This window comes from Cervus elaphus, chromosome 25 (genome assembly GCF_910594005.1).
Source record: "Cervus elaphus chromosome 25, mCerEla1.1, whole genome shotgun sequence".
NCBI classification, from domain to species: Eukaryota; Metazoa; Chordata; class Mammalia; order Artiodactyla; family Cervidae; genus Cervus; species Cervus elaphus.
Window position 1 is genome coordinate 5,199,974 of NC_057839.1, and position 22,434 is coordinate 5,222,407.

At 42.1% G+C, this 22,434-nt stretch overlaps 1 protein-coding gene across 2 annotated transcripts in view; it reads left to right on the forward strand.

Moving 5' to 3' along the window:
* The first annotated feature begins 835 nt into the window (after positions 1-835).
* The window catches only part of DOCK2 (dedicator of cytokinesis 2), a 484,628-nt gene continuing 463,029 nt past the window's right edge, over positions 836-22,434 (forward strand). The window contains exon 1 of one of the 2 annotated variants that reach the window (XM_043887430.1): positions 836-881. In XM_043887430.1, the coding sequence (XP_043743365.1) occupies positions 851-881 (31 nt within the window). In that variant the 5' untranslated portion in view covers positions 836-850. Of the gene's footprint in view, positions 882-21,703; positions 21,814-22,434 lie in introns of those variants that run through there. The other variant, XM_043887429.1, reaches the window with a different exon arrangement.

A 22,434-nucleotide genomic window follows, 5' to 3' on the forward strand; every position in this document is an offset into this window, starting at 1 on the left:
AGAATTGATGCTTTTGAACCATGGTGTTGGAGAAGACTCTTGAGAGTCCCTTGGACTGCAAGAAGATCCAACCAGTCCATCCTAAAGGAAATCAGTCCTGAATATTCATTGGAAGGACTGATCCTGAAGCTGAAACTCCAATACCTTGATGTGAAGAACTGACTCATTGGAAAAGACCCTGATGCTGGGAAAGACTGAAGGCGGGAGAAGAAGGGGATGACAGAGAACAAGATGGTTGGATGGCGTCACTGACTCCATGGACATGAGTTTGAGTAAGCTCCAGGAGCTGGTGATGGACAGGGAAGCATGGCCTGCTGTAGTCCATAGGATCACAAAGAGTCCGACATGACTGAGTGACTGAACTGAAGTGACAGCATCTCTCCACAAATACAAAACATTTACAAGGGGAAAACTAGTAACCTTCACATGGAAAAGTTAAAGGACATCACCCTAATCATTGATCACTGTAAACATCACCAGGAAAGTTACTCACCCTCCCAGTTTTTCCCAACAAGTGTCCTCCTACCTGGTGTTCTAGCCAATAGGGTGAGGCTGAGTTTGGCTCAGAAGCAAAAAGTTAAAAAGGTTTCTCTTTGATCCAAGAATGGAGAGAACAGGAGCTCAAACTCTGGAGCATGCACTCCGAGGAAAGGCCCTCAGAGGGCCGCTCCACAGACTCAACCTGAGAAGGGCGGGGCGGAGCTCTCGCGGGCCAGGCTGACTGGGCGCTCACCTCACTGCTGCCGCCATCTTGGCTTGCGGCACGGCGAGCAGCACTTCTGCGCAAGTTTCACGGAGCTCACGTGTCCAGAGCAGCGGTTTTCCATCAAGAACGCTAATCCAGTGTTAGATGCCCGGCCTCCATCCACGGCACCCTACAGGCAAGTGAAACTAGACTAAGCCCAAAAGAACAGATTAAACGTTATTACCTAGATTTGCTGGTGACAAACCCCTTCTCCGCCGTGTCCCGCTCCTCATTCTTGGGGGACACTAAGTTGGGTGGCGGTGATGGCCCATCTTCTGTTACTGTTTTCTGCTGTGTTTGGGTGTAGTTGTAACCCCGGGGAGAGGAACAGAACTTCCTCCAGCCACCTTTAGATACATTTGGTCGTCACTGGCTTTCGTCCTAAATGTTTACATCCCTGAGTAAAAATCATCTGGAGTTTTACAGATTCTATCCTTTTGGAAACAAAGGACCAGATAATTTAAAATGCGCGGCCCAGATATCAGCAAGAGAACAATGGTTATTAAGGAGTTCAGGAAATGTAGAAACCAAGTGAGGCTGGGGAGAGCCTGCTTCATTCTACTCGGAGTTTGTTCAACTGGAGGAGGCTGAAGGGCTTCTCTTAGCCAAGTTGCTTTTTCCAGTGGCCGGTCTGCACTTTTCTCCAGTCAGGACACTTGCACTGACATAACAGCCACACGATGTATTGGTGAGCACACAGACCCCTTCCCTGGTCAGCTAACAGATAATCTAGGGCAGTTCGGTGGTCAGCAGAGTTTTGTATGGGGTTTAAAGGCCTGGCCTACTTCAAGTATCAATTTTTTTCTAACAGTTTGAAGTTGAGGCCAGTGTCCTGGGCACTGTCACCACTGTGGCTGTTACCTTTATTATGGAGACTGGGTTTTTTTTTTTTTCCCTTAATTTATTTTAATTTTATATTAGAGTATAGTTGACTGACAAGGATGTGTTAGTTACAGGTGTAGAGCAAAGTAAATCAGTTATACCCATACCAGTATACATTCTTATACAAATTATTTCCCCATTGGGGTTATTACAGAATATTGAACTGAGTTCCCTATGCTATACAGTAGGTCCTAGTTGGTTAGCTATTTTAAATATGTGTGTGTGTTCAGTCACTTCTGTCATGACCCAGTGGGCTGGAGCCTACCAGACTGCTCTGTCCATGGGATGGGAAGCCCTTTTTATTTTTATTTTTTCAGTTTTATTTATTTATTTATTTACAGTATTCTGGTGGTTTTGCCATACATTGACATGAATCCGCCATGGGTGTATATGTGTTCCCCATCCTGAACCCCCCTCCCACCTCCCTCCCCATCCCATCCCTCTGGGTCATCCCAGTGCACCAGCCCTGAGCACCCTGTCTCATGCATGGAACCTGGACTGGTGATTTGTTTCACATATGATAATTTACATGTTTCAATGCCATTCTCCCATATCATCCCGCCCACGCCCTCTCCCACAGAGTCCAAAAGACTGTTCTAAACATCTGTGTCTCTTTTGCTATCTCGCATACAGGGTTATCATTACCATCTTTCTAAATTCCATATATATGTGTTAGTATACTGTATTGGTGTTTTTCTTTCTGGCTTACTTCACTCTGTTTTAAATATAGTACTGTGTATATTTGTGGACAATATACACAGTGTTTATATATATGTATATATATACATATATATATATATCCATATGTATATAGTACCCCTGGCCTGAGTCACTAGCATCCCCCATGAGTACAGTAACCCCCATGATTCATAGTCCTTTGGCTCTTTTGGAGCATTGTGGCTTCTCCTCATGAGTAATGGTCTGACTGTAAACTTTAAGTTTGGATCTGGTCTCACGGTTCTTATGGTAACACAGCCCTTCACCTTGGCACTGTCTAAGCATTGGGATGCCTGGCCCCTTGTTGAGTTTGAGAGCTTACCCAAGAACTTGTGTCCTCTTTGTAAGCACACTGGCCCTGTGCCACTGGCTTGAGTCCTTAAAGGATCAGTGTCCCCTTTCCTTTATCAAGCTCAAAGTGACAAAGGGAATGCTGCTGCTGTGGCCCTGGAGTTTGGTGAGGAGAACGGCCCTGGCGCGGCCTCTCCTGCCTATACAGAGGTCAAGAGGCCAGCACTGCTGCTGAGTCAGCATGCAAGACTGCTGTCGCTCCCTCTTGTCCCTCACTGTCAGCCGGCGTCTGGGACCTTGGAAAAGCCAGCTGGAGCAGTGGGCAGGCACGCATGAGTTTCAGTCTCTGATGCTCAGACACGTGGCAGTGTGACCATTTCAAGGGGTACAATCCAGATGACTCTGGGGGCTGCACTGTGTGTACACCACACCTGGGTATCAGTTTCCAGGCAGAGTGCTTTGAATAAAGCTGCTCCTCCCCTCAAGAGGGAACTCAGAGATCAGAGGCAGTCATCCTCACCTGAACCTCCCAGAGTCTCCGCCATCCTCTGGCTGGAGCAAGTTGAGCCCAGAGACTACGGGATAGGTGCAGGGGAAAAGGCCATGTTCTGTCATTTCTGGGGTGCCCAAATTGGCATTGACACTCCCAAGTCCGTCCCCAGCAAGGGTTCTCCTGCCCAGTGTCTTTGGAACCAATAGAATCAGACCGAGTTTGGTTCAGAAGCAAAGGAAGTCTTTAGTCTTTAATCAGAGAATGAGAGGTTTGAACTTGCACTCCAGAGCAGGGGTCCCCAACCCCCAGGCCACGGACTGGTGCCTCACGTTAGATTAGAAATAAAGTGCACAACAAATGTAATGCACTTGAACCATCCCAAAATCACCACCCCCCCCCCAAATTTGTTTTTTCCATGAAACCTGTCCCTGGTGTCAAAGTGTTGGGAACCACTGCAGAGTACGTGTACTCCCGAAAGGCCATCGGTGGGGCAGCACCCTGGGGTTCTTGTCAGCGGGGGCGAGTGGCCGGAGTCCTCCTGGGCAGGTGCACTTGTGTGGCTCAAGGCAGCTCAGACTGCAGTGCTAGGCGCAGCGCCTCTGCACACTGCCTGCATTGCCATCTTGACTTGAAGTGCCTTGCACAGTGCTTCTACACACAGCTCCCAAAATCCAGGTGTCAGGAATGGTGGTTTGTACACTAGGAGCTCTAATCTGACGGGCTAGGTGCAAGACCTCTGCTGCACACAGCCCTCCACAGGCAAGTGAAACCAGACTAAGCCCCAAAGAAGAGGTAGACTCTGTCTTCTCACCTAGATCCCATCTTCCCTTTCCCAGGGGCCCACTGGGTTTTGCCGGTGCAGTAACAAGACAAATTGATAGCATGTACCTCCTGATGTAAAGTAGTAAGGAAAGCATACATCGCAATCATGGTATTCTTGCCATACATTGCATAACTTGCTTCTAATCATGAGGAAATATTCTGAAGGCCTGACTGAAGGAAATATTCTGAAGAGGGACATTCTCTTCAAAAACTGGCCCATATTCTTCAAAATGCCAAGATCATGAAGGGCAAGTAAAGGTGGAGGAGCTGAACCTGATTTAAAGAGACTAAGGATACATATTATATGTGAATACAGCCTGCCACATGAAATATTCTTTTGCAATAGAAAACATTAATGGGACAAGTGGCATTTGATTAGCTGATGGTATGACATTTATTAACATTTTTGTCAATGTTATTTTCTTGAATTTGATAATTGTGCTGCCTTTGGTTTTTAAGAAATTCATGGTGACATATTTAAGGAAAAAAGGCTTTATGTTTTGCATCTTATTCTCAAAAGGTTCAGAAGAACATGTATATACATCAAAAAGGAAATAATTAAGCAAATGTTGTTAAATGTTAACATTTGGAAAATCTGGGTAAAGAATGTACTTTTTTTAATATTCTTGAAACTTTTTTGTAAGTCTGAAATTGTTAAAATTAGAGGTTTTAAAATGTCATTATTTTAAGATGTTAATGACAGTATGTGCAAAAAAAATAAAAATAAAACGCTTTGTAGATAGACTACTAAAATTGAAAACTGGATCAATTTTTTAAAAAGCCAGTTATACCAGGTAAACAAATAGAAATGAAAAAGCTCAAATTGCACTGTTTACAATAGCATAAATTTTATCGTATGCCTAGAGCTAAAGTCAATGAAAAGATGTAAAAAGCCTCTACACTGAAAATGACGAAACATCATGGAGAAAACCTAAAGATCTGAATAAATAGTGGGATCCCATAATAAAGACATCACTTCTGTCCACATTGATCTAAATATTCAACACGGTTTCAATAAAATTCCTTGCAAGCTATTTTTTGTCCTGGAACATGACAAGTTGATCCTAAAATTTATATGGAAGTATAAAAAAGCCAAAAATATACCAGAAAATTTTGAAGGAGAAGAAAGGTAATGGACTTATACTATCAGGTACAGAGATTTGTTGTAAGATGATAATCAATTCAGTGTGATATTGAGAGGGTAACAGGCAGGAAGGCTAGGGGTCTCCAAACAGAAGAAATAGGCTGCAAGTGCCAGACATTTTTATCTCTCTTAAGCGGCAGGAGGAAACAAACCAGCGATATTTTTTTTTCTTCCCTATACAAATTTAAAAGGAGGTTTCTCTTAAAATGCTGTGTTGCCACGACACCTGGTTCCACCTGAAGCTAACTATTCTCAAACCTTGAGTTAACCAATACATTTTTTTTATGGAAATGTTTGTCTTAAGATATGTTAATTTACTCCAGACTCTGCAAGTTCCGCCAAATGGCCCAACCTACTTACTCAGGTATTGTTCCCTAATCTATGTAAACGAAACTATTTGTGTGGGAATCTGCCCTTCTACAAGATTCAAGTCAATTGTTTTATGGCCGGGGATGAATTATCTGGTGCCATTCTAAATTTTAAGACATTCCTTTCTTTTCATTAACAGATTGCGAGTGACTATATAACTTACAGCTAAAGACTAGCAGGGGGGTACTCCTTCTGCCCCCTTCTGATGCCTATGTCAGAAGCTTTCTCTATCTCCTTTATACTTTAATAAAACTTTATTACACAAAAGCTCTGAGCGATCCAGCCTCGTCTCTGGCCCCATATTGAATTCGTCTCCTCCAGAGGCCAAGAATCCCGGCGTCTTATCGTTCAGCAACAACCTTTCAATATGAATGCAAACATAGAGACATCTGTCAAAGGAAGAGAATAAGAGTCCATAATCAGAGCCAGATACGTTTGCTCATTTGGTTTGTGGCCAAAAAAATGACCACAGATACAAAGGAGAAGGGTAGACTCTTTGAAAACTGAAGCTGATTCAATTTGCATAACACACACAAAAAAAATAAATCTTGATCCCTATTTCTCCCTACCTTACCCAAATGTCGGTTCTAAGTATATTGCAGATGTAAATATAAGGCAAGGTAATTTTCCTTTAAAACTCAGTCTTAAACCCAGAAAATTTGACCCCACCTCTAGTATTCTTTTTAATAATAGTACTTCCTATGAGCCTTGAGACACATCTATTAAGAAAAAAAAAATCGAAGAAAAGTTAAAAAGAAAAGGAAGCACATGCAAAGAATAATTCAAAAGAGAATAAGTATGGTGAAATTTATAACCTAAAAAAAAAGTGATTTGTGTTATTTGAAGAGATAATTCTTTGAAATAGTGTTTGTTGTTTTCTAGCTGGTTACAATGAATTTTTTAACGTGAATAATCTGTTACTCACATTTTCTCTAGATTCTGGTTGTGAAACCTTCCCTCCCCCTCATTTTAAAATACATTCACATTGATTCTGGGTATTAAAAGTAAAGAGAAGAGAGTTGGCCTGAACTGTTTTTACTATGAAAACTGTCCAAGAGGTTGGGGAACGTAGGAAAAACTTAGGTATAAACAGTATATTAGTTACATTTTTAAATGTTCCATAAAATTTCAGGTGAACTATTCTAAAATTTAAAGCAATGGATCTAAGTGCTGACCTGGAAAAAGAAGCATAATAACGAGGAAAATAGTATTTATTGTATATTTTTTTAGATTAACAATTAGACCCATTGTTTTAAATTTAAAGATACCCCACCTGAAAAGCTATCAGGATAGCAAAGATATATTGAGCATATTATTTGACAAAGTAACCAATAACTCTTTTATTGCCATATTTATTTATTTAGGAAGACTGTTATTTTTAAACATTTTTATTGACCAATAACTCTTGGAAATAAAATTGCATGTTTCTTGACTTTGTGACGTCTTATACAATGAAACGTAGTTTCAAACACTTATTAGCACTTTTCCATCTCGCTTAAGAAGCAGCGTGCAAATGATTTAGGATTACATTGGTCTGCGTTAGTTACCTCTCTTACTTGTTGGTCTTTGCTCTTTATCTCACTGATTCACCACAGACGGAGGACATCAACCTTGACAGTTACAAACATTGCTCAGCCTAGTTTCACAGTGTAGCTCTGGTAAGTAGTCATTCCTGGAAATCCAGTATCTGTTGCTTCAAGCCCCTCATCAGTTCTGTCATGTGCTTGATACTCTGTAATGCATGACTTCCTACTTAAACTAGAGTAGATTTTGTCCTCTATATTTGAGCTTCCAACATGGTGATCCTTTTAGAACAAAAGCACTTTAGGTCAATTAGATTCAAATAATAAGTTCTGGGACTGGTCTTTGAAAAAGAGTCATCAAAAAGAGAATAATTCTCATGGTGTACTTGAATTAAATTTTGGTGTTGTTTATATGGTAGAACACGTGAGGGCAGCAAGTGTGTTTGGCATTTGGGATAAAGATATGTAATCATGAACTGTTTCAGCTTCACAGTCCCTTGCATACTAACACTTCAACTCCAGTGGGAACTCCAAGCCCTAGACTCTACCAGCTTTTCACTCTACATCATGGAAGTCTTTAATTTTTCCCTTAACTAACTTAGATTCTGTTATCCATAATTAATCACTCTCTTGATCTCTCCTCTGAATTCCCCTGGAAAAACCATAAACTTCAGTTAAACCCCAGTCAGTTTCATTCCGTTAAACTCATCCTTTGTTCCAGTACTTCTCTGCTCTGGTTGCACATGAGCGTCACCTGGGTATCTTTAAAAGTCTGCTAGACTCCCACCCCAGACCAAATTAATCAGAATGGGATGGGTGGTGGGGAGAGGACCTGAGATATGAGTTAAGTTTTTATTTATTTGGTTTTGCTGGGTCTTTGTTGCAGCATGTGGGATCTTTGATCTTCATTGCAGTATGCAGGATCTTTACTTGTGGCATATGGACTCTTAGTTGCGGCATGTGGGATCTAGTTCCCCGACCAGGGACTGAGCCTAGACCCTTTGCACTGGGGGTGTGGTGCCTTAGCCACTGGACCTGAGTCAAGTTTTAAAACAGGAGTCCTTGAGTTAAATTTTAAAAGCTCCCCAGGTGATTCTAACTGTAGCCAGAGTGGTGAATCTTTGGTCTAATTTAAGTCTGTGCCCAAATGGCTGAACGTGGCAGAAGAAAACCACTCAATCATCTTGACTTTGTCGCTTTAATATTACGACCTGTGAGTGCTTATTTGCAATTCTTCAAGATGACTTTCACTTCTTTTTCCTTTAATGTCTTTAATTATCTCAGCCGATGACCATTACATTTTATTAAGAAAATAATAATTAACATTTGTTTCATGCTTATGTGCTAAATAGTAATGCTCTACATGTGCTCTCAAGTATTAATTCATGTAGTTCTCTCAACTCTCTGAAGTAGATGCTGCAAAGTTGCTCCATTTTCATGATGAGGAAACAGAAACAATCACATAGCTAGTACTGACAGAACTTTGACTTTGAATCCAGCCAGGCTGACTACAGAATCCACCTGTCACCACTGCACAATACTGCCTCCCATGGTATGCTGAAACAAAGCAAAAAGGACTGCCTTTGTTTCCTTCTTTTGCATTTGCCCCTTAATCTGAACCTGCGCTCATGTCTTCTGCCTTCCCCATAATTATAAAGTTGATTCTGTGCATGCCCATCTAAAAACAAGCTTCCCATTCCATCTCATCTGCCTGTAATGACCTCCTCTCCCTTAAGCATGAGCACATTGACTCCTTATGCCGGGTTCATTTACACAAGGCTACAAACATGCTCCAACATCTCTTCTTGAATCATTTCAGTCTTCCAAGAAGCAAGGTCCAAGACAGAACTAGATATGCAAAAATTTTAATGGCACTTTCCTCACAGAGCTCCTGTGAGAGAAGGTGGGAAGAAAATCAGAAGAGCCATCAGATCATGATGCAGATATGACCCCTGGGCAGGTGAGAGAGAAAGAAGGAAGGAAGGAGAGACAGTGAAGTGCCTTGGATTGAACTGCAACTCTAAGAAAGTGTTGGCGATATCCCCCCCAGGGGGGAGTCCTTAGGCTAAAGCCACTAGTCAGAGGAGTCTTGTGTCATGGAGGGACATGCCTATCTTGTTCTCCCTCCACTCCTGATCAGTGATTGTGAGCAGCCCATGGAAGAGTATAGTCTTACGATTGTGAAGAAAGATTTTCAGAACACAGAACGTGGGGCTGTAGTCAACTGTGTTCTTCACAGTGGGAAATTTGAAAGGTAATGGTCACCACACCTCTTTTAACTTCTTCATTCTATGGTCTCCTGTAGCTACCACCTCATTTATCTGTTCTTCCCAGTAAAACTCTTTAAAAGATTTGCTTGTGCTCACCATTCTGTTTTCTTATCTTATATTTTCTCCTTAACTAACTCCAACCAGGCTTTGTCTTTCCTCTACACTGTCTTCACAATTGTTTTCCTACTCTCCACAGTAAGAGACCATTTAGTTGGACATGTTATTGCTGTTTAGTTGCTAAGTCATGTCTGACTCTTTTGAGACCCCATGGACTATAGCCTGCCAGGCTCTTCTGTCCAAAATTTCCCAGGCAAGAATACTGGAGTTGGTTGCCATTTCCTTCTCCAGGGGATCTCCCCGACCCAGGGATTGAACTTGCATCTCCTGCATTGGCAGGCGGACTCTTTACCTTTGAGCCACCAGGGAAACCTTAGTTGGATGTATGACCATGCAGAATAAAGGCTAGAAATTTCCCAAGTTCCTTTGCAATGAGGTGTGGCCATGAAACCAGATATTGGTCAAAGGAACGTGAGCAGAACTGATGAGTGCTACTTCCCAGATATGTCCTCTTCTTCCCCGACTCGCTTCCTGCAGGCTGGCATGGGGACGTGGTGGTAAGTAATTTTGGGTCATGCACTTAATGTTTGCGAACCTGAGGGATGGTGGGATAGCAGGAAGGATGGAGCTTGCATCCCTGCTAAATTCATGGATCTGCAATGACAACTGAGAATTTATGTGATAAGAAGTAGGTTTCTATCTTGTTTTGGCTAATTTTATTTTGGATCTCTGTCTTTGACTGTCTACTCATGTTTCTCTATGAACCCATCCACTTCATAAGCAAGTCCTGCTGACACCACCTGTGAAATATATTGAATTTGACTGTTTTGCCCTACCACTTTGACCCAAGGTACCATCATTTTCCCCTGGATGCTGAAACAGCCTTGAATTGGTCTTGTTGCTTCTATTCTTGACCTATAGAGTTTATTTTCCAATGAGGATAGTTTTCTTTAAAAAAATATTATATCACCTCCCACCTAAAATCCTCCACTGACATTTGTCAGTGCCTTTTATCAAAAGACCACCAGCAACATACATAAAATAGAACAAATTGAGTTTATTGCTTGTGACCGTGGGGAGCCATAGAGTCTATCAGAAGGGACTTTGTTATAGGATTTGGGCTTATGTTGATGATAGGGTAGTATTTAAGGAAGCAAGTTTAATTCTATGATTAGATATATTAATAAATCTCATCTAAAGGTTAGAAGAATAAAATGAAGCCAAAGTTGAAACTGATTAAAAGAAAAAAGCAGCAGACACATTAACCGTGATAGAGAGATATTTGATCATGTTTGTGATTTTTACAATATCCATATTTTTCTGTGTTTCATCGTGATTGCATCCTGTTTTTGTCTTTATCCATTATGGCCACAAATTAGCCTTGTCTGATGTTAATGTTCTGAGGAATTATTGGTGTTCAACAGACCACCACAACCTGTGAGTGCCAGGGCCTGCTTGTCTCTTTCTTACTGGCCTGTCCATTTAGAGTAAAATTCAAATTCCTTACCATGGTCTTCAAGGTCCTACATGATCCAGTTCCTCCCTAATTTCCAAGTTCATCTCCTACCACACAGTCCCTGCAGTCCCATAACACTGTTCTTTCTTAATTTCTCAAATGCTTAAAGCTTGTTCTCTCCTCAGGACTTTTATATTTGTGTTCATTTCTCCCTGAAACAATGTTTTCCCAAGTGTCCTTTCTCAAATATAATTTCTTCAGTGAGCCTTTCCCTCACTCTCGCCTTTTCTACTCCCCCAAGACACTCTTTATATCATTTCTCTGTTTTATTTTCCTCATTAAACCTTATTGTGTACTTGTTGATTTTCTTCCATACTTCATGGGCTACAGAGTTCATGAGAGAAAGAATCTGATCTGTGTCATTGACCAAAGTATACCTTTGTGCTTATCACATCGCTTTTCACTGCAGGGATCTCAATAAATGTTGGTGGAGTAAACACTCCACCTCTAGGGATGGATGGAGGGTAAGTCAATAGCTCAGCATGGTATGCAGATGTGCACAGGACTTCTTAGGGAGGAGACACAACTGAATTGTCTGAGGCTTGGTGCCAGAGTTCAGTTCAATTCAGTTGCTCAGTTGTGTCCAACTCTTTGTGACCCCATGGACTGCAGCATACCAGGCTTCCCTGTTCATCACCAACTCCTGGAGTTTACTCAAACTCATGTCCATTGAGTTGGTGATGTCATCCAATCGTCTCATCCTCTGTCATCCCCTTCTCCTCCCATCTTCAATCTTTTCCAGCATCAAAGTCTTTTCCAATGAGTCAGTTCTTCACATCAAGAGGCCAAAATATTGGAGTTTCAGCTTCAGCATCAGTCCTTCCAGTGAATATTCAGGACTGATTTCCTTTAGGATGGACTGGTTGGATCTCCTTGCTGTCCAAGGGACTCTCAAGAATCTTCTGCAACACCACGGTCCAAAAACATCAATTCTTTGGTGCTCAGCCTTCTTTATAGTCCAACTCTCACATCCATACATGACTACTGGAAAAACCATAACACAAGTGCTTATGAAGAATCTGTTGTCTCCTGTTAAGCCATATACTTGTTGTGATCTTGATTTGTCCTAGACTGAGATTATTCAAGGTCTCCTTGGGCTCTAGCAGTTTGCTGTCTCCAAGAGCAACCTGACAGCATTGGTTTTCTGTCACCCAATACAAAGTCTTCTCATTGACCAGAAAAATGTTAACCTCCTCCATTTTCAACACACTTATCAAAGATCACAACTCAAATGCCTCTAGGAACTGGGCAGGCATCTTAAATGAAGTAAACTGTGTTTTTTGTTTTTGTTTTGTTTTTAATGGCAGCTTAGGAAGAACTCTTTTTACACAGATCTACATCTAGGACAATTCTTCAGATCTACATATTGAATACATATAGACCCTCTTTCATGTTTCTTAAAACGTATACCCTCTTGGTCTCTTTTGTGTTCTCACTTTTGATGGCACATGAGTTGTAGTATTTTTTTTTTGTTTTGTTTTGTGTTGGGGTTTTCTTTTTTGGTCTTTATCTTAAGAAAAGTGAAAGTCGCCCAGTCACCCGACTCTTTTTGATTTCATGGACAGTCCATGGAATTCTCCAGGCCAGAATACTGGAGTGGGTAGCCTTTCCCTTCTCCAGGGGGTCTTCCCAACCCAGGGATCGAACCCAGGTTTCCTGCATTGCAGATGGATTCTTTACCAGCTGAGCCACACAAGGGAAGCGCAAGAATACTGGAGTGGGTAGCCTATCCCTTCTCTAGCAGATCTTCCTAACCCAGGAATCAAACCGGGATTTCCAGCATCGCAGGTGGATTCTTTACCAACTGAGCTATCAGGGAAGCCCTATCTTAAGAAAAGTAGTGGTTTAAATCTAATGATAAATGGCAGTTAAGACTTGGCCTCAGTATTTGGGGAAGAGAGAGAATGCTGGGGACTATGGCAAACTAGAGTGTTTACTCTGACTAAAGAACAGCCACTAAAACCACGTCCAGGGCATGTCTATCTGTGGAAACACAGAACCTAATTGCCAGATCTTCATATTTATTTTGTGAAAAACCAGACGTTTAGGTGAAGTTTCTCAGTTGTTCATTGTTGGCAATTAAAAAAAAAAAATCACCGTGAGAATAAAATGTGTAAACAAATCAGTCATCATCCGGATTTGACGTTTGGACTTCTGGGCTTGGACCTCTGTTGAATGTAGACAGGAATCAGTCAGTGCTAATCAGATATGAACAAGGAACAGGGTTGATACCGCTGTGCACACAGTGTGAATTCTGACAGTTTCGAGACAGAACAGGCAGTTAAAGAATATGGATAGCAGTTCATGAGAACAGGCTGCTGTGGGTACCCAAGAGGGCTGTTTGTCTGGATGAGAAGTTGGAGGTGGGGGTGGTGATTACCAAGGATGACTTCCCTTGCCTCTAGAGAACAGTGTAGTCTAGAGAGGAAGAAGGGGTGGTGCTGGTGAACAAAATGTGAGAACTTGTGATACTTTCGGGAAACTTCAAACAGTACCATGTGGCAAGACAGCACCTCTGTCACACTGTGTCATGTGGTAGAGAGTGTGTGGTGCAGGGAAGTGTGGCTGTAGGAAGGGGCAGTGCAGGAGGCAGGAAGTGAAGGTGTAGCAGAGATCTCGAGTCTGACCGAGAGGGCTTTGTACAGTGCGCTTAGGAGTTAACTAGTATCCTAAAGGGTGTGGAGGATGCACTGAGAGGTGTTGACTAGTGCCTTGACATCTCAGTCCTGCAGTTTAGACAGATCCCCCTGGCAGCGATGGGTAATGTTAATTAGCAGTAAGGGTTGAGGGTATTAGTATTTAATGGAAGAGAGTGAATTCTTTTACGCAGGAAACCTTTTGATTCTTCCTCATCTCCAACTCCCATTCCTATCTTCACTTCTAGAGATTTGACTGTTACCTTAAGGCAAAATTATTTAAACACCTCTTTATTTACAGATGGTCTTTGTTGCTGCTCCCTTTAGTGTAACTAATTACTTCCGGGCACTCATGTCTTCTTCCTAGAGCATTTTTGGCCTGATAAGGACCTAAAGTTTCCTCCTGTTACTAAAAGGTAAGGACATGTTTTAGCTCCAAACTATTTGAATTGCTTATAACATACTCATAGAAGCTATTTGCCATGACTCTATGAGTAAAACAAGAAGAGAGACATGATAGAAAATGTTATACTGTGGAGACTGCAGTTCCCAAAGGACTTCACATAGGGGGCGCTGGTGGAGGGTGGACCAGGAGACTCTTGACACCTGCTGACTCGCCAGTCCTACCTCCAGACATCTCTCGCAGTCAGCTCAGTTGCTCAGTCGTGTCCGACTCTTTGCGACCCCATGGACTGCAGCACGCCAGGCTTCCCTGTCCATCATCAACTCCTGGAGCTTGTTCAAACTCATGCCTATGAAGTCGGTGATGCCATCCAACCATCTCATCCTCTGTCGTCCACTTCTGCTCCTCCCTTTGGCTTAGAGTCAGGGAGGCACCCAGGGGAGGGGGCCCATCCTCTTAAATTATAGAGGACAAGCTAGAGGCACCATCATAGTGACCCCAGTGGTGCCCAGTGAAAACTTTTCAAGGCAAGGGTGGGAGGAGGGCACTTCAGGCACTGTTGGTGGTGACTGTTTGCTTGCCAAGTCGCTTCAGTCCTGTCCTACTCTTTGCAACACTATGGACCATAGCCCACCAGGCTCCTGTGTCCATGGAATCCTCCAGGAAAGAATACTGGAGTGGGTTGCCATGCCCTCCTCCAGGGTCTCTTCCCAACTGAGGGATTGAACCCGTGTCTCCTGCGGCTCCTGCATTGCAGGCAGATTCTTTACTGCTGAGCCACCGGAGAAGCCCTGAGCAACTCATATTTCAATATTTAATAATCATTACAGCCATAAGTGGCTCAGTGATAAAGAATCCACCTGAAATGCAGGAGATGCAGGAGATATGGGTTTGATCCCTGGGTCAGGAAGATCTCCTGGGGGAGTACATGGCACCCCACTCCAGTATTCTTGCCTGGAGAAGTCCCATGGACAGAAGAACCTGACACACTAGAGTCCATGGAGTCAAAAAGAGTTGACATGACTGAAGAGACCGCACGCACACACACAGCCATACTAGTGAACTGTAACAAAATCTCAGTCCTGAATCTGTGATTCTGAGAAAGCAGGACAATACAGTCTTCTCCTTCTGCTGTGCCTTAGGGAAAGAGGTTCCTGTGATCTTCCTAAACGTGGGTCTGAGCCTGGATGGATTTCTTTGGTCTGCACTTGAGGCTTTGCATGGTACTTTAATGTGCAATATCTTTATTTCACAAAGGTAGTAAAAATCTCTCAAGTTACCTAAAACCTGATTTGTTTATATTTTTTAGCTTACTTTGTGAGTTTGAGGTGGGCACAATCATTGGGGCTTTAAAGCATCCTAGAAATAACATGATGAAGAGATTGGAAGGAGGCAAAACTGGAGGCAGAGAACTCACACACAAGCTTCAGATGAAGACGACCTTGGCAAGGTAGTGGTGTGGAGGAAGGGGCATATCCAAGAAATGATCATTTTGAAACGATCATCTGCAGGGAAAGAAGGGGTGAAGTAGAGGGTGATGATACCATTTGTAGGCAGTTACAATGGTTGACAGCTACAAATAAAGACACTCAGCCTCCTGGCCTCTGTTTACTTCTTAACAAAAATGGGGATCATAATGGTAACTACCTCGGGCTTCCCAGGTGGTGCTAGTGGTAAAGAACCTGACTGCCAGTGCAGAAGATGTAAGAGTAGCAAGTTTGATCCCTGGGTCAGGAAGATCCCCTGGAGGAGGGCATGGCTACCCACTGTGGTATTCTTGCCTGGAGAATCCCATGGACAGAGGAACCTGGTGGGCTACAGTCCATAGGGTCGCAGAGTTAGACACAATTGAAATGATTTAGAATGCATGCCCTTCATAGGGCTACTTTGAGGATTAAATGAGATAATGCGTGTAAAGTATTAAATCAAGGATCGGCATTCAGTAAGTGTTCAATAAATGTTAGAAACTTTTTTATTCAGGAAACTGAGGTTTAGAAAGGTTAAGTAAATTCTCCAAACTAAGCAGCTATGTAAGTGATAGAGTAGGAATTCTAGCATTTCAGTTGGAGCATAGAGTTTACTCATGTCAACTGTTAAATAAATTATTAATAGAAACAATCAGAGGGGTGATAGGTCTGGGGTGTGGCTATGGTGATGAGTTTAGTTTCAGAACTGAAGACATTAATGTTGGGTGGGAAAGGGAGGTCCTGGAGGCAGTTGGACACATGAGCCTGACCCTCAGGTGGGGTCTTGCCAGGAGAAGTCCTTCTTTCCACTATCATCTCTCAGAGTCTATGCAAGATTATAGTCATCCATGGTGCACTACCTAATTTACAAGTATGTAGCAGATGGTATTTAATAAAATTGTGTGACCAAGATAATTGTAAATTCTTTAAGTGGTTTTAGTTATATCTTTATATTTGACCATCAATCTCTCTTGCCAAAAATTTTCCACAGTGCCATAAAATCATTATAATAAAATTCCTATGTTTCAAATAAATATAAAAGCCATATCCTAGTCAGTATGAAGCTTTAAGATTTCTCTATTGGATACCATCCCATTGAGAAGTTAATTAACCTTCACTCAAAATAACCTTCTAAATTTCATCTCCTTCAACTACAAGTAAATTTTCAACTCTTTTAATATGTTGAATAATTTGTTATTTAACATTATTTTAAAAATCCAGATTCCCATGTCACAAACTAAATGGAGGAGAAATTTTCAATGTTCCTCAAATCTCAACCTTATTTACCTTCTGGAATCACTACCTACCTTTGTTCCCCCATCAAGTACCTTATCACATTGTAGTTACGAACTTGTCTGCATGTGTATCAGAAATCTAAGATGAAAAAACAAGCATCTTTTAGATTCCTCCAAGGGATGGCAGACAGAAAATTTGGTTCATTGACCAAATTTGATTCACTGCCTGTTTTTGTATGAACTATGAACTAGAATAGTTTTACATTTTTAGAAGATTGAAAAGAATTCAAGAGAAGAAAAAATATTTCATGACATGTGAAAATTGCATGAAATGCAAATGAATAGCTTTATTGGAACGTAGCCGTGCTCATTCATTTACACACTTGTATGGAGGCTTGCACACTGCAGTGCAGAGTTGTGGACGTGCAGCAGAGACTGCCTGTGGATGGTGCTCACATTGCTTTGCAGCAGCCTGCAGACCTCAGGGATGTGGCCGTCATGCCACTGTTTCAAGTGCCAAGCATATCACTTTACGGAAATGCTGTTATATTTTATTTACCAGCACAATAACCATCATGTCAAAACCAACCAGCCTGAACCAAAAAAAGAAGAGAATAGTGGGATCCAAAATGTCATGCTTTCAAGTCACAGTGGAGTGTGGATTATTTTGTTAAAGAATTGGACAGGAAAGCATGGTCTTTGCTGTATAGTGACACTACAACTGTGCTTAAAGAATATGGCATAACAGAGTAAGCCCTCATCACAACATTCCCAGCTGCAAAGAAGGAGCGGCCGGAAAAATTAGAAAATCTAAACCAGATATCTCATAATAGCACAATTTCTCCATGAAAAATGAAAATGAGACTGTAACCAATGTAAGTGTCCTGATGACTCATTTATTAACCACACAAGGAAAGACATTTATTGATGGTGAGTTGATTAAATTAGTTTCGGTTGTAGCAACAGATGAAATGTGTCTAGAGAAAATAAAATCGTTTAAGGCTATTAGCCTTTTGGTGACAGCGGTTTGAAGAGTTGAAAACTTTGGGAACAACATCAATAATCAGTTTCAAACCATGGCAGATGATCTCTAACAGTTTTCCTTGGCTCTTGATAAGTTGACCAATACTGCTCACTTGTTTGTCAAGTCCTCATGTTGAGGTTGAAGTGAATGAAGAGTAAGCTATGAATAATCTGTGTGGAAAAACTATGATCAAAAATATTTTTAAGAAAAATGAGGAAACACTAAATGCCGCCTGAAATACAATCTGCTAAGATGCGTTAAACTGTTAATGAGCAGGAAAAGGCTTTTCTGACAAATTTACAAAGCTTATGAAAACATGAAGTGTTTAAAACCTTTACTAATTGATTATAATATCCATCAGAAGGTACTTTGTGGAATATATTTGAATCTATTGTGCATTATTGAACGAATTGTGACAAAGGTGATCATTATCTGTTCTGGACTTAACTATTATCTGTTTTGTGAACTTTTATCAAAAATAGAAGAATATTCTGACTTGCCCTATCACCTTCATAGCAGTTTAATTAACAGTAATAAGTCATCTGTGAGTTTTTGAGCTCAGGATGGTGATTGAAATTTTTCTTAAGAACAGCTCTCAACCACTATTATTGAACGTTGGTTGACCTGGAAAATTAGCTTTTGCTGCAGACTTCATAATGTTTCTTAATGGATTCAACCAAAATGACAGAGAAAAACAATGATTATATGTCGAACCTTGTGATAAAATCATTTTGATGACAATTAATATTTAAATCACAAGAAAACATGAAGCAGTGTATAAAACTTGCTGTGATGTCAAAAATTAAAACAGAAAGTGAGATCACCATTCCTTCAGAAATTTTAATGAACATATTTTCCAGTCTCAAACTACAGTTCTAACAATGTTTTCAGACCTTAATTCAAGTGTAAAAGTAATTTTTAAATTTCAAATTCATTTCACTGTGCAATTGAAGGGTTTCCATTCAGCAATTCCATATCTAGCAATATAATAAATGGTGTGTTAAAACGCAGACATCAAGAGAATATTTAATAGAATTTTACAAATGCCTTCTGAGCAATGAAAATACTTAATAAAAGATTATGTACAGGGATTGATATCAGTGTTTGGCAGTACTTTCCTTTGAGTGTTTCAGCCAACTTCGAGAGTTAGCCAGCTATAAAATTTAGAGAGCACACAATTCATGCAAGACCATCCTCACTTCTGACATCAATTGCAAGTTTGGAAGAGTTCCCAAAACTACCTTCAGGGTCAATAATTCACTAACAGGGCTTGCAGAACTCCCTGAAATTGTTACTCTCAGTTACCATTTGTTGTTGGTAAAGGATGGAGAGTTAATTCAGCCAAGGGGAGATGTGCATAGAGCAGAGTCCAGGTAAGTATCAGACATTTTTATTGCCCTTCCACATGGAGTCAGGATGCTTTACTTTGCCTGCATCAATGTGTGACAGTATGTGTAGAATACTGCCAATGAGCAAAGCTCATCCAAACCTTGGTGTCCAAATATTTTCTTGGGGCTCTACCATGTAGGTAAGATTTTTCTCCATAATTGCCCCTGTGGTTGATCTCAACCTTCAAGGCAACTGACACCATGTGGCCCAAAACCCCACTTAGATATCACATTGTTGGTCTTCCTGAAATGGTCAACCTAGACCCTAAGTCATATTTTTAAATTGCCCAGTGTAACCCCATTTCCCCTGGCAAACCATGACATTCCAAGAGATCACTTCCCAGTAGCTGAGAACAAATACCAGACCACATCTGGGGCAAAATTAATTCTTTACTACATACCACCTGTGGGAAGCATTTTCAATGATGAAATGTAAAATATCATTATAGATCACCATTAGCAGATGAAGAGTTGCAGTCAATTTTGATCAAAGAGAACACTAACTTTGAACTCTAATGAAGTGAAATGTGATCTAACCCACAAATTTATTTTTCTCATTACTAGACATGTGTCACAAAAGAATGGACTCAGTCACTAATGTCAGATTTTGCATTTTTAAATTGTGGAAGCTTTTTTCTCTCTTGTTGGGAAAGTACCTACATAATATCCTTGATTTTTCAGCTTGGCCTGAAATGACTGCAATATTTACTATCTGATCTTTTACAGCAAAAGTTTGCCAACTTCTGATGTTGAGTCCAATTTGTAATACTACTCTGATGGTTAGTTTTATGAGTCAACTTGATGAAACTATAGACCCTAATCATTCAACCAAACATCAATCCAGGTGTTGTTGTGGAAGTATTTTGTGGATGTAATTAATATCTACAACCAGTTGATTTTAAGTGAAGGAGATTATCCTCAACAATCTGAGTAGGCGGGAATGAATCAGTTCAAAGTCCTTGACTACACTTTCCTTGAATGAAGAAGAAATTCTCCATAGAGGTAGCAGCTACAGCTCCTACCTGAGAGTTTTCAGCTGGTACTTCTTGGAGGTCGGTCCTCTGAATTTCAGGCTTACCTAGCCAGCTACACACTCACACAAGCCAATTCCTTGAAATCAATCACTCAATCAACACACATATCTATCCTGATGATTCTGTTTCCCTGGTGGAATCCTGACTGACTCACTTCTCTCTATAAAAAATACTACCCAATTTGTGCTGCTAGAAAACTGAAAAGGAAATAACTTTAGATAAAATGAAATTAATAGTTTTCCATAGCTGTCTGTCAGCTGTGATATTGCCTGATCTGTTTTATTGACTCTCTAGTGCAAGGCAGAAAGGGGTAGTGAGAGTTATGAATAAAGAAAGAAAATTCAGGAAGACTTTAATTCAGTCTTATCATTGTGGATCAAAGAGAGATTTTTGCTTCTTGATGGAATCTGTTCCCAGAGTATTTCTGAGAAATGTCTCCATTAGTCTAAGTCTAGGATGCACTTCCCAGGGCTCACTGTTGCTGGCTGTTAGAACACCCTGGACTTCATGGCATTGTTGATAAGTTTTGTGCTTGTATATTTTTCAGAGGAGAGTTTCCTGAGCTTTTATCAGATTTCCTAATGGGTCGTGGCACCAAAAGGATAAAGGAAGTGACAAGTAGATTCAAGGGATTAGATCTGATAGACAGAGTGCCTGAAGAACTATGGATGGAGGTTCATGACATTGTACAGGAGGCAGGGATCAAGACCGTCCCCATGGAAAAGAAACGCAAAAAGGCAAAATGGTTGTCTGAGGAGGCCTTACAAATAGCTGTGAATAGAAGAGAAGTGAAAGGCAAAGGAGAAAAGGAAAGTTATTCCCATTTGCATGCATAGTTCCAAAGAATAGCAAGAAGAGATAAGAAGCCTTCCTCAGCAATCAATGCAAACAAATAGAGGAAAACAAAAGAATGGGGAAGGCTAGAGATCTCTTCAAGAAAATGAGAGATACCAAAGGAACATTTCATGCAAAGATGGGCACAATAAAGGACAGAAATGGTATGGACCTAACAGAAGCAGAAGATATTAAGAAGAGGTGGCACGAATACACAGAACTATACAAAAAAGATCTTAACAACCCAGAAAACCACAATGGTGTGATCATTCACCTAGAGCCAGACATGCTGGAATGTGAAGTCAAGTGGGTCTTAAGGAGCATCACTAGGAGCAAAGCTAGTGGAGGTGATGGAATTCCAGTTGAGCTATTTCAAATCATAAAAGATGATGCTGTGAAAGTGTTGCACTCACTATGCCAGCAAATTTGGAAAACTCAGCAGTGGCCACAGGACTGGGGAAGGTCTGTTTTCATTCCAATCCCAAAGAAAGGCAGTGCCAAAGAATGCTCAGACTACCGCACAATTGCACTCAGGTTCTTTACCAGTAGAGCCACCTGGGAAGGTGGGAGGGAGCTGGGTTTAATCACTAGGCTCAGTTACCAGGGAACTTCCTGCACTTGTGGTGATGGCCTGAGTGACCCCAGGTACCTGCTCGGCCACTGCCAGATTGCCTGGGAGGAGGCCAGTGGAGGGTGGCCCCTAAGCTTTGTGGAGGACTTCTGAACTTCTAACCACTAAGCTTCTGCCGTGCCCCTGCCCAGAGGGCGGGCAGGAGGAGGAGCTGGCGCCCTGAGGAGGGGGGGGGCGGGCCCAGAGGGAGTTTGAAAAGAGGAAGGAAGTGGGGCCCAGCAGCGCGCCCAGCCACCCCTAGCTGCTTCCCCACAGGACGACTGGAGGTGCCTGCAGGTCCCGGCCGAGCCATGGCCCCCTGGCGCAAAACTGACAAGGAGCGACATGGAGTGGGTAAGCCTGGGCCTTGGGCTCTCGGCAGGAGAAGGGCAGGTGGCCAGATAGCCGTCCAGGAAGGTGCTGGGGGGCCAGCGGTGTGGACGTGGGCTCTGAGCACCGACTCAAGCTCCGAGGGCTCTCTCCGCTGCTCTGGGGCCAGCGGGGGAGGAACAGGGAGGCAGGGGGAGAGGAAGGTGGGCACCTCACCCAGCAGGCCACACCCAGCCCGCTCCCTCTCCTGCCTGCCCACCGCCACAGGGCTGCCCTCTTTCTCTAAGTGCTTGTGCATTTCCTAGATGGGTTCCAGCAGAGCTCGGAGCCACCTGGCTCTGTGTCAGGCTCCTAGCATTGCAGGGATTCCCTCACCCTTTCTGGAGACTTGTCCTCTTAGAGGGAGCATCGAGCATCGTTCTCTCTCTTGGCTGGGCCTTGCCTGACCCCATGTCCCTCCCGCCACCCTTGCCCTAAGCGACACCCATCTGCCTGCTTCCCCTGCCTGTTCCTCCTGGGTCAGATGACCCCCTTGTTTGGCAGAGCATCCTTAGGGTGTCGGGCTGGAGGGCAAGACCCTCCACTCAGCCCCAGAGAGTCTGTGGGAGAAAGTCTCGCACCAGGTTATACAGAGACATCCAAGAA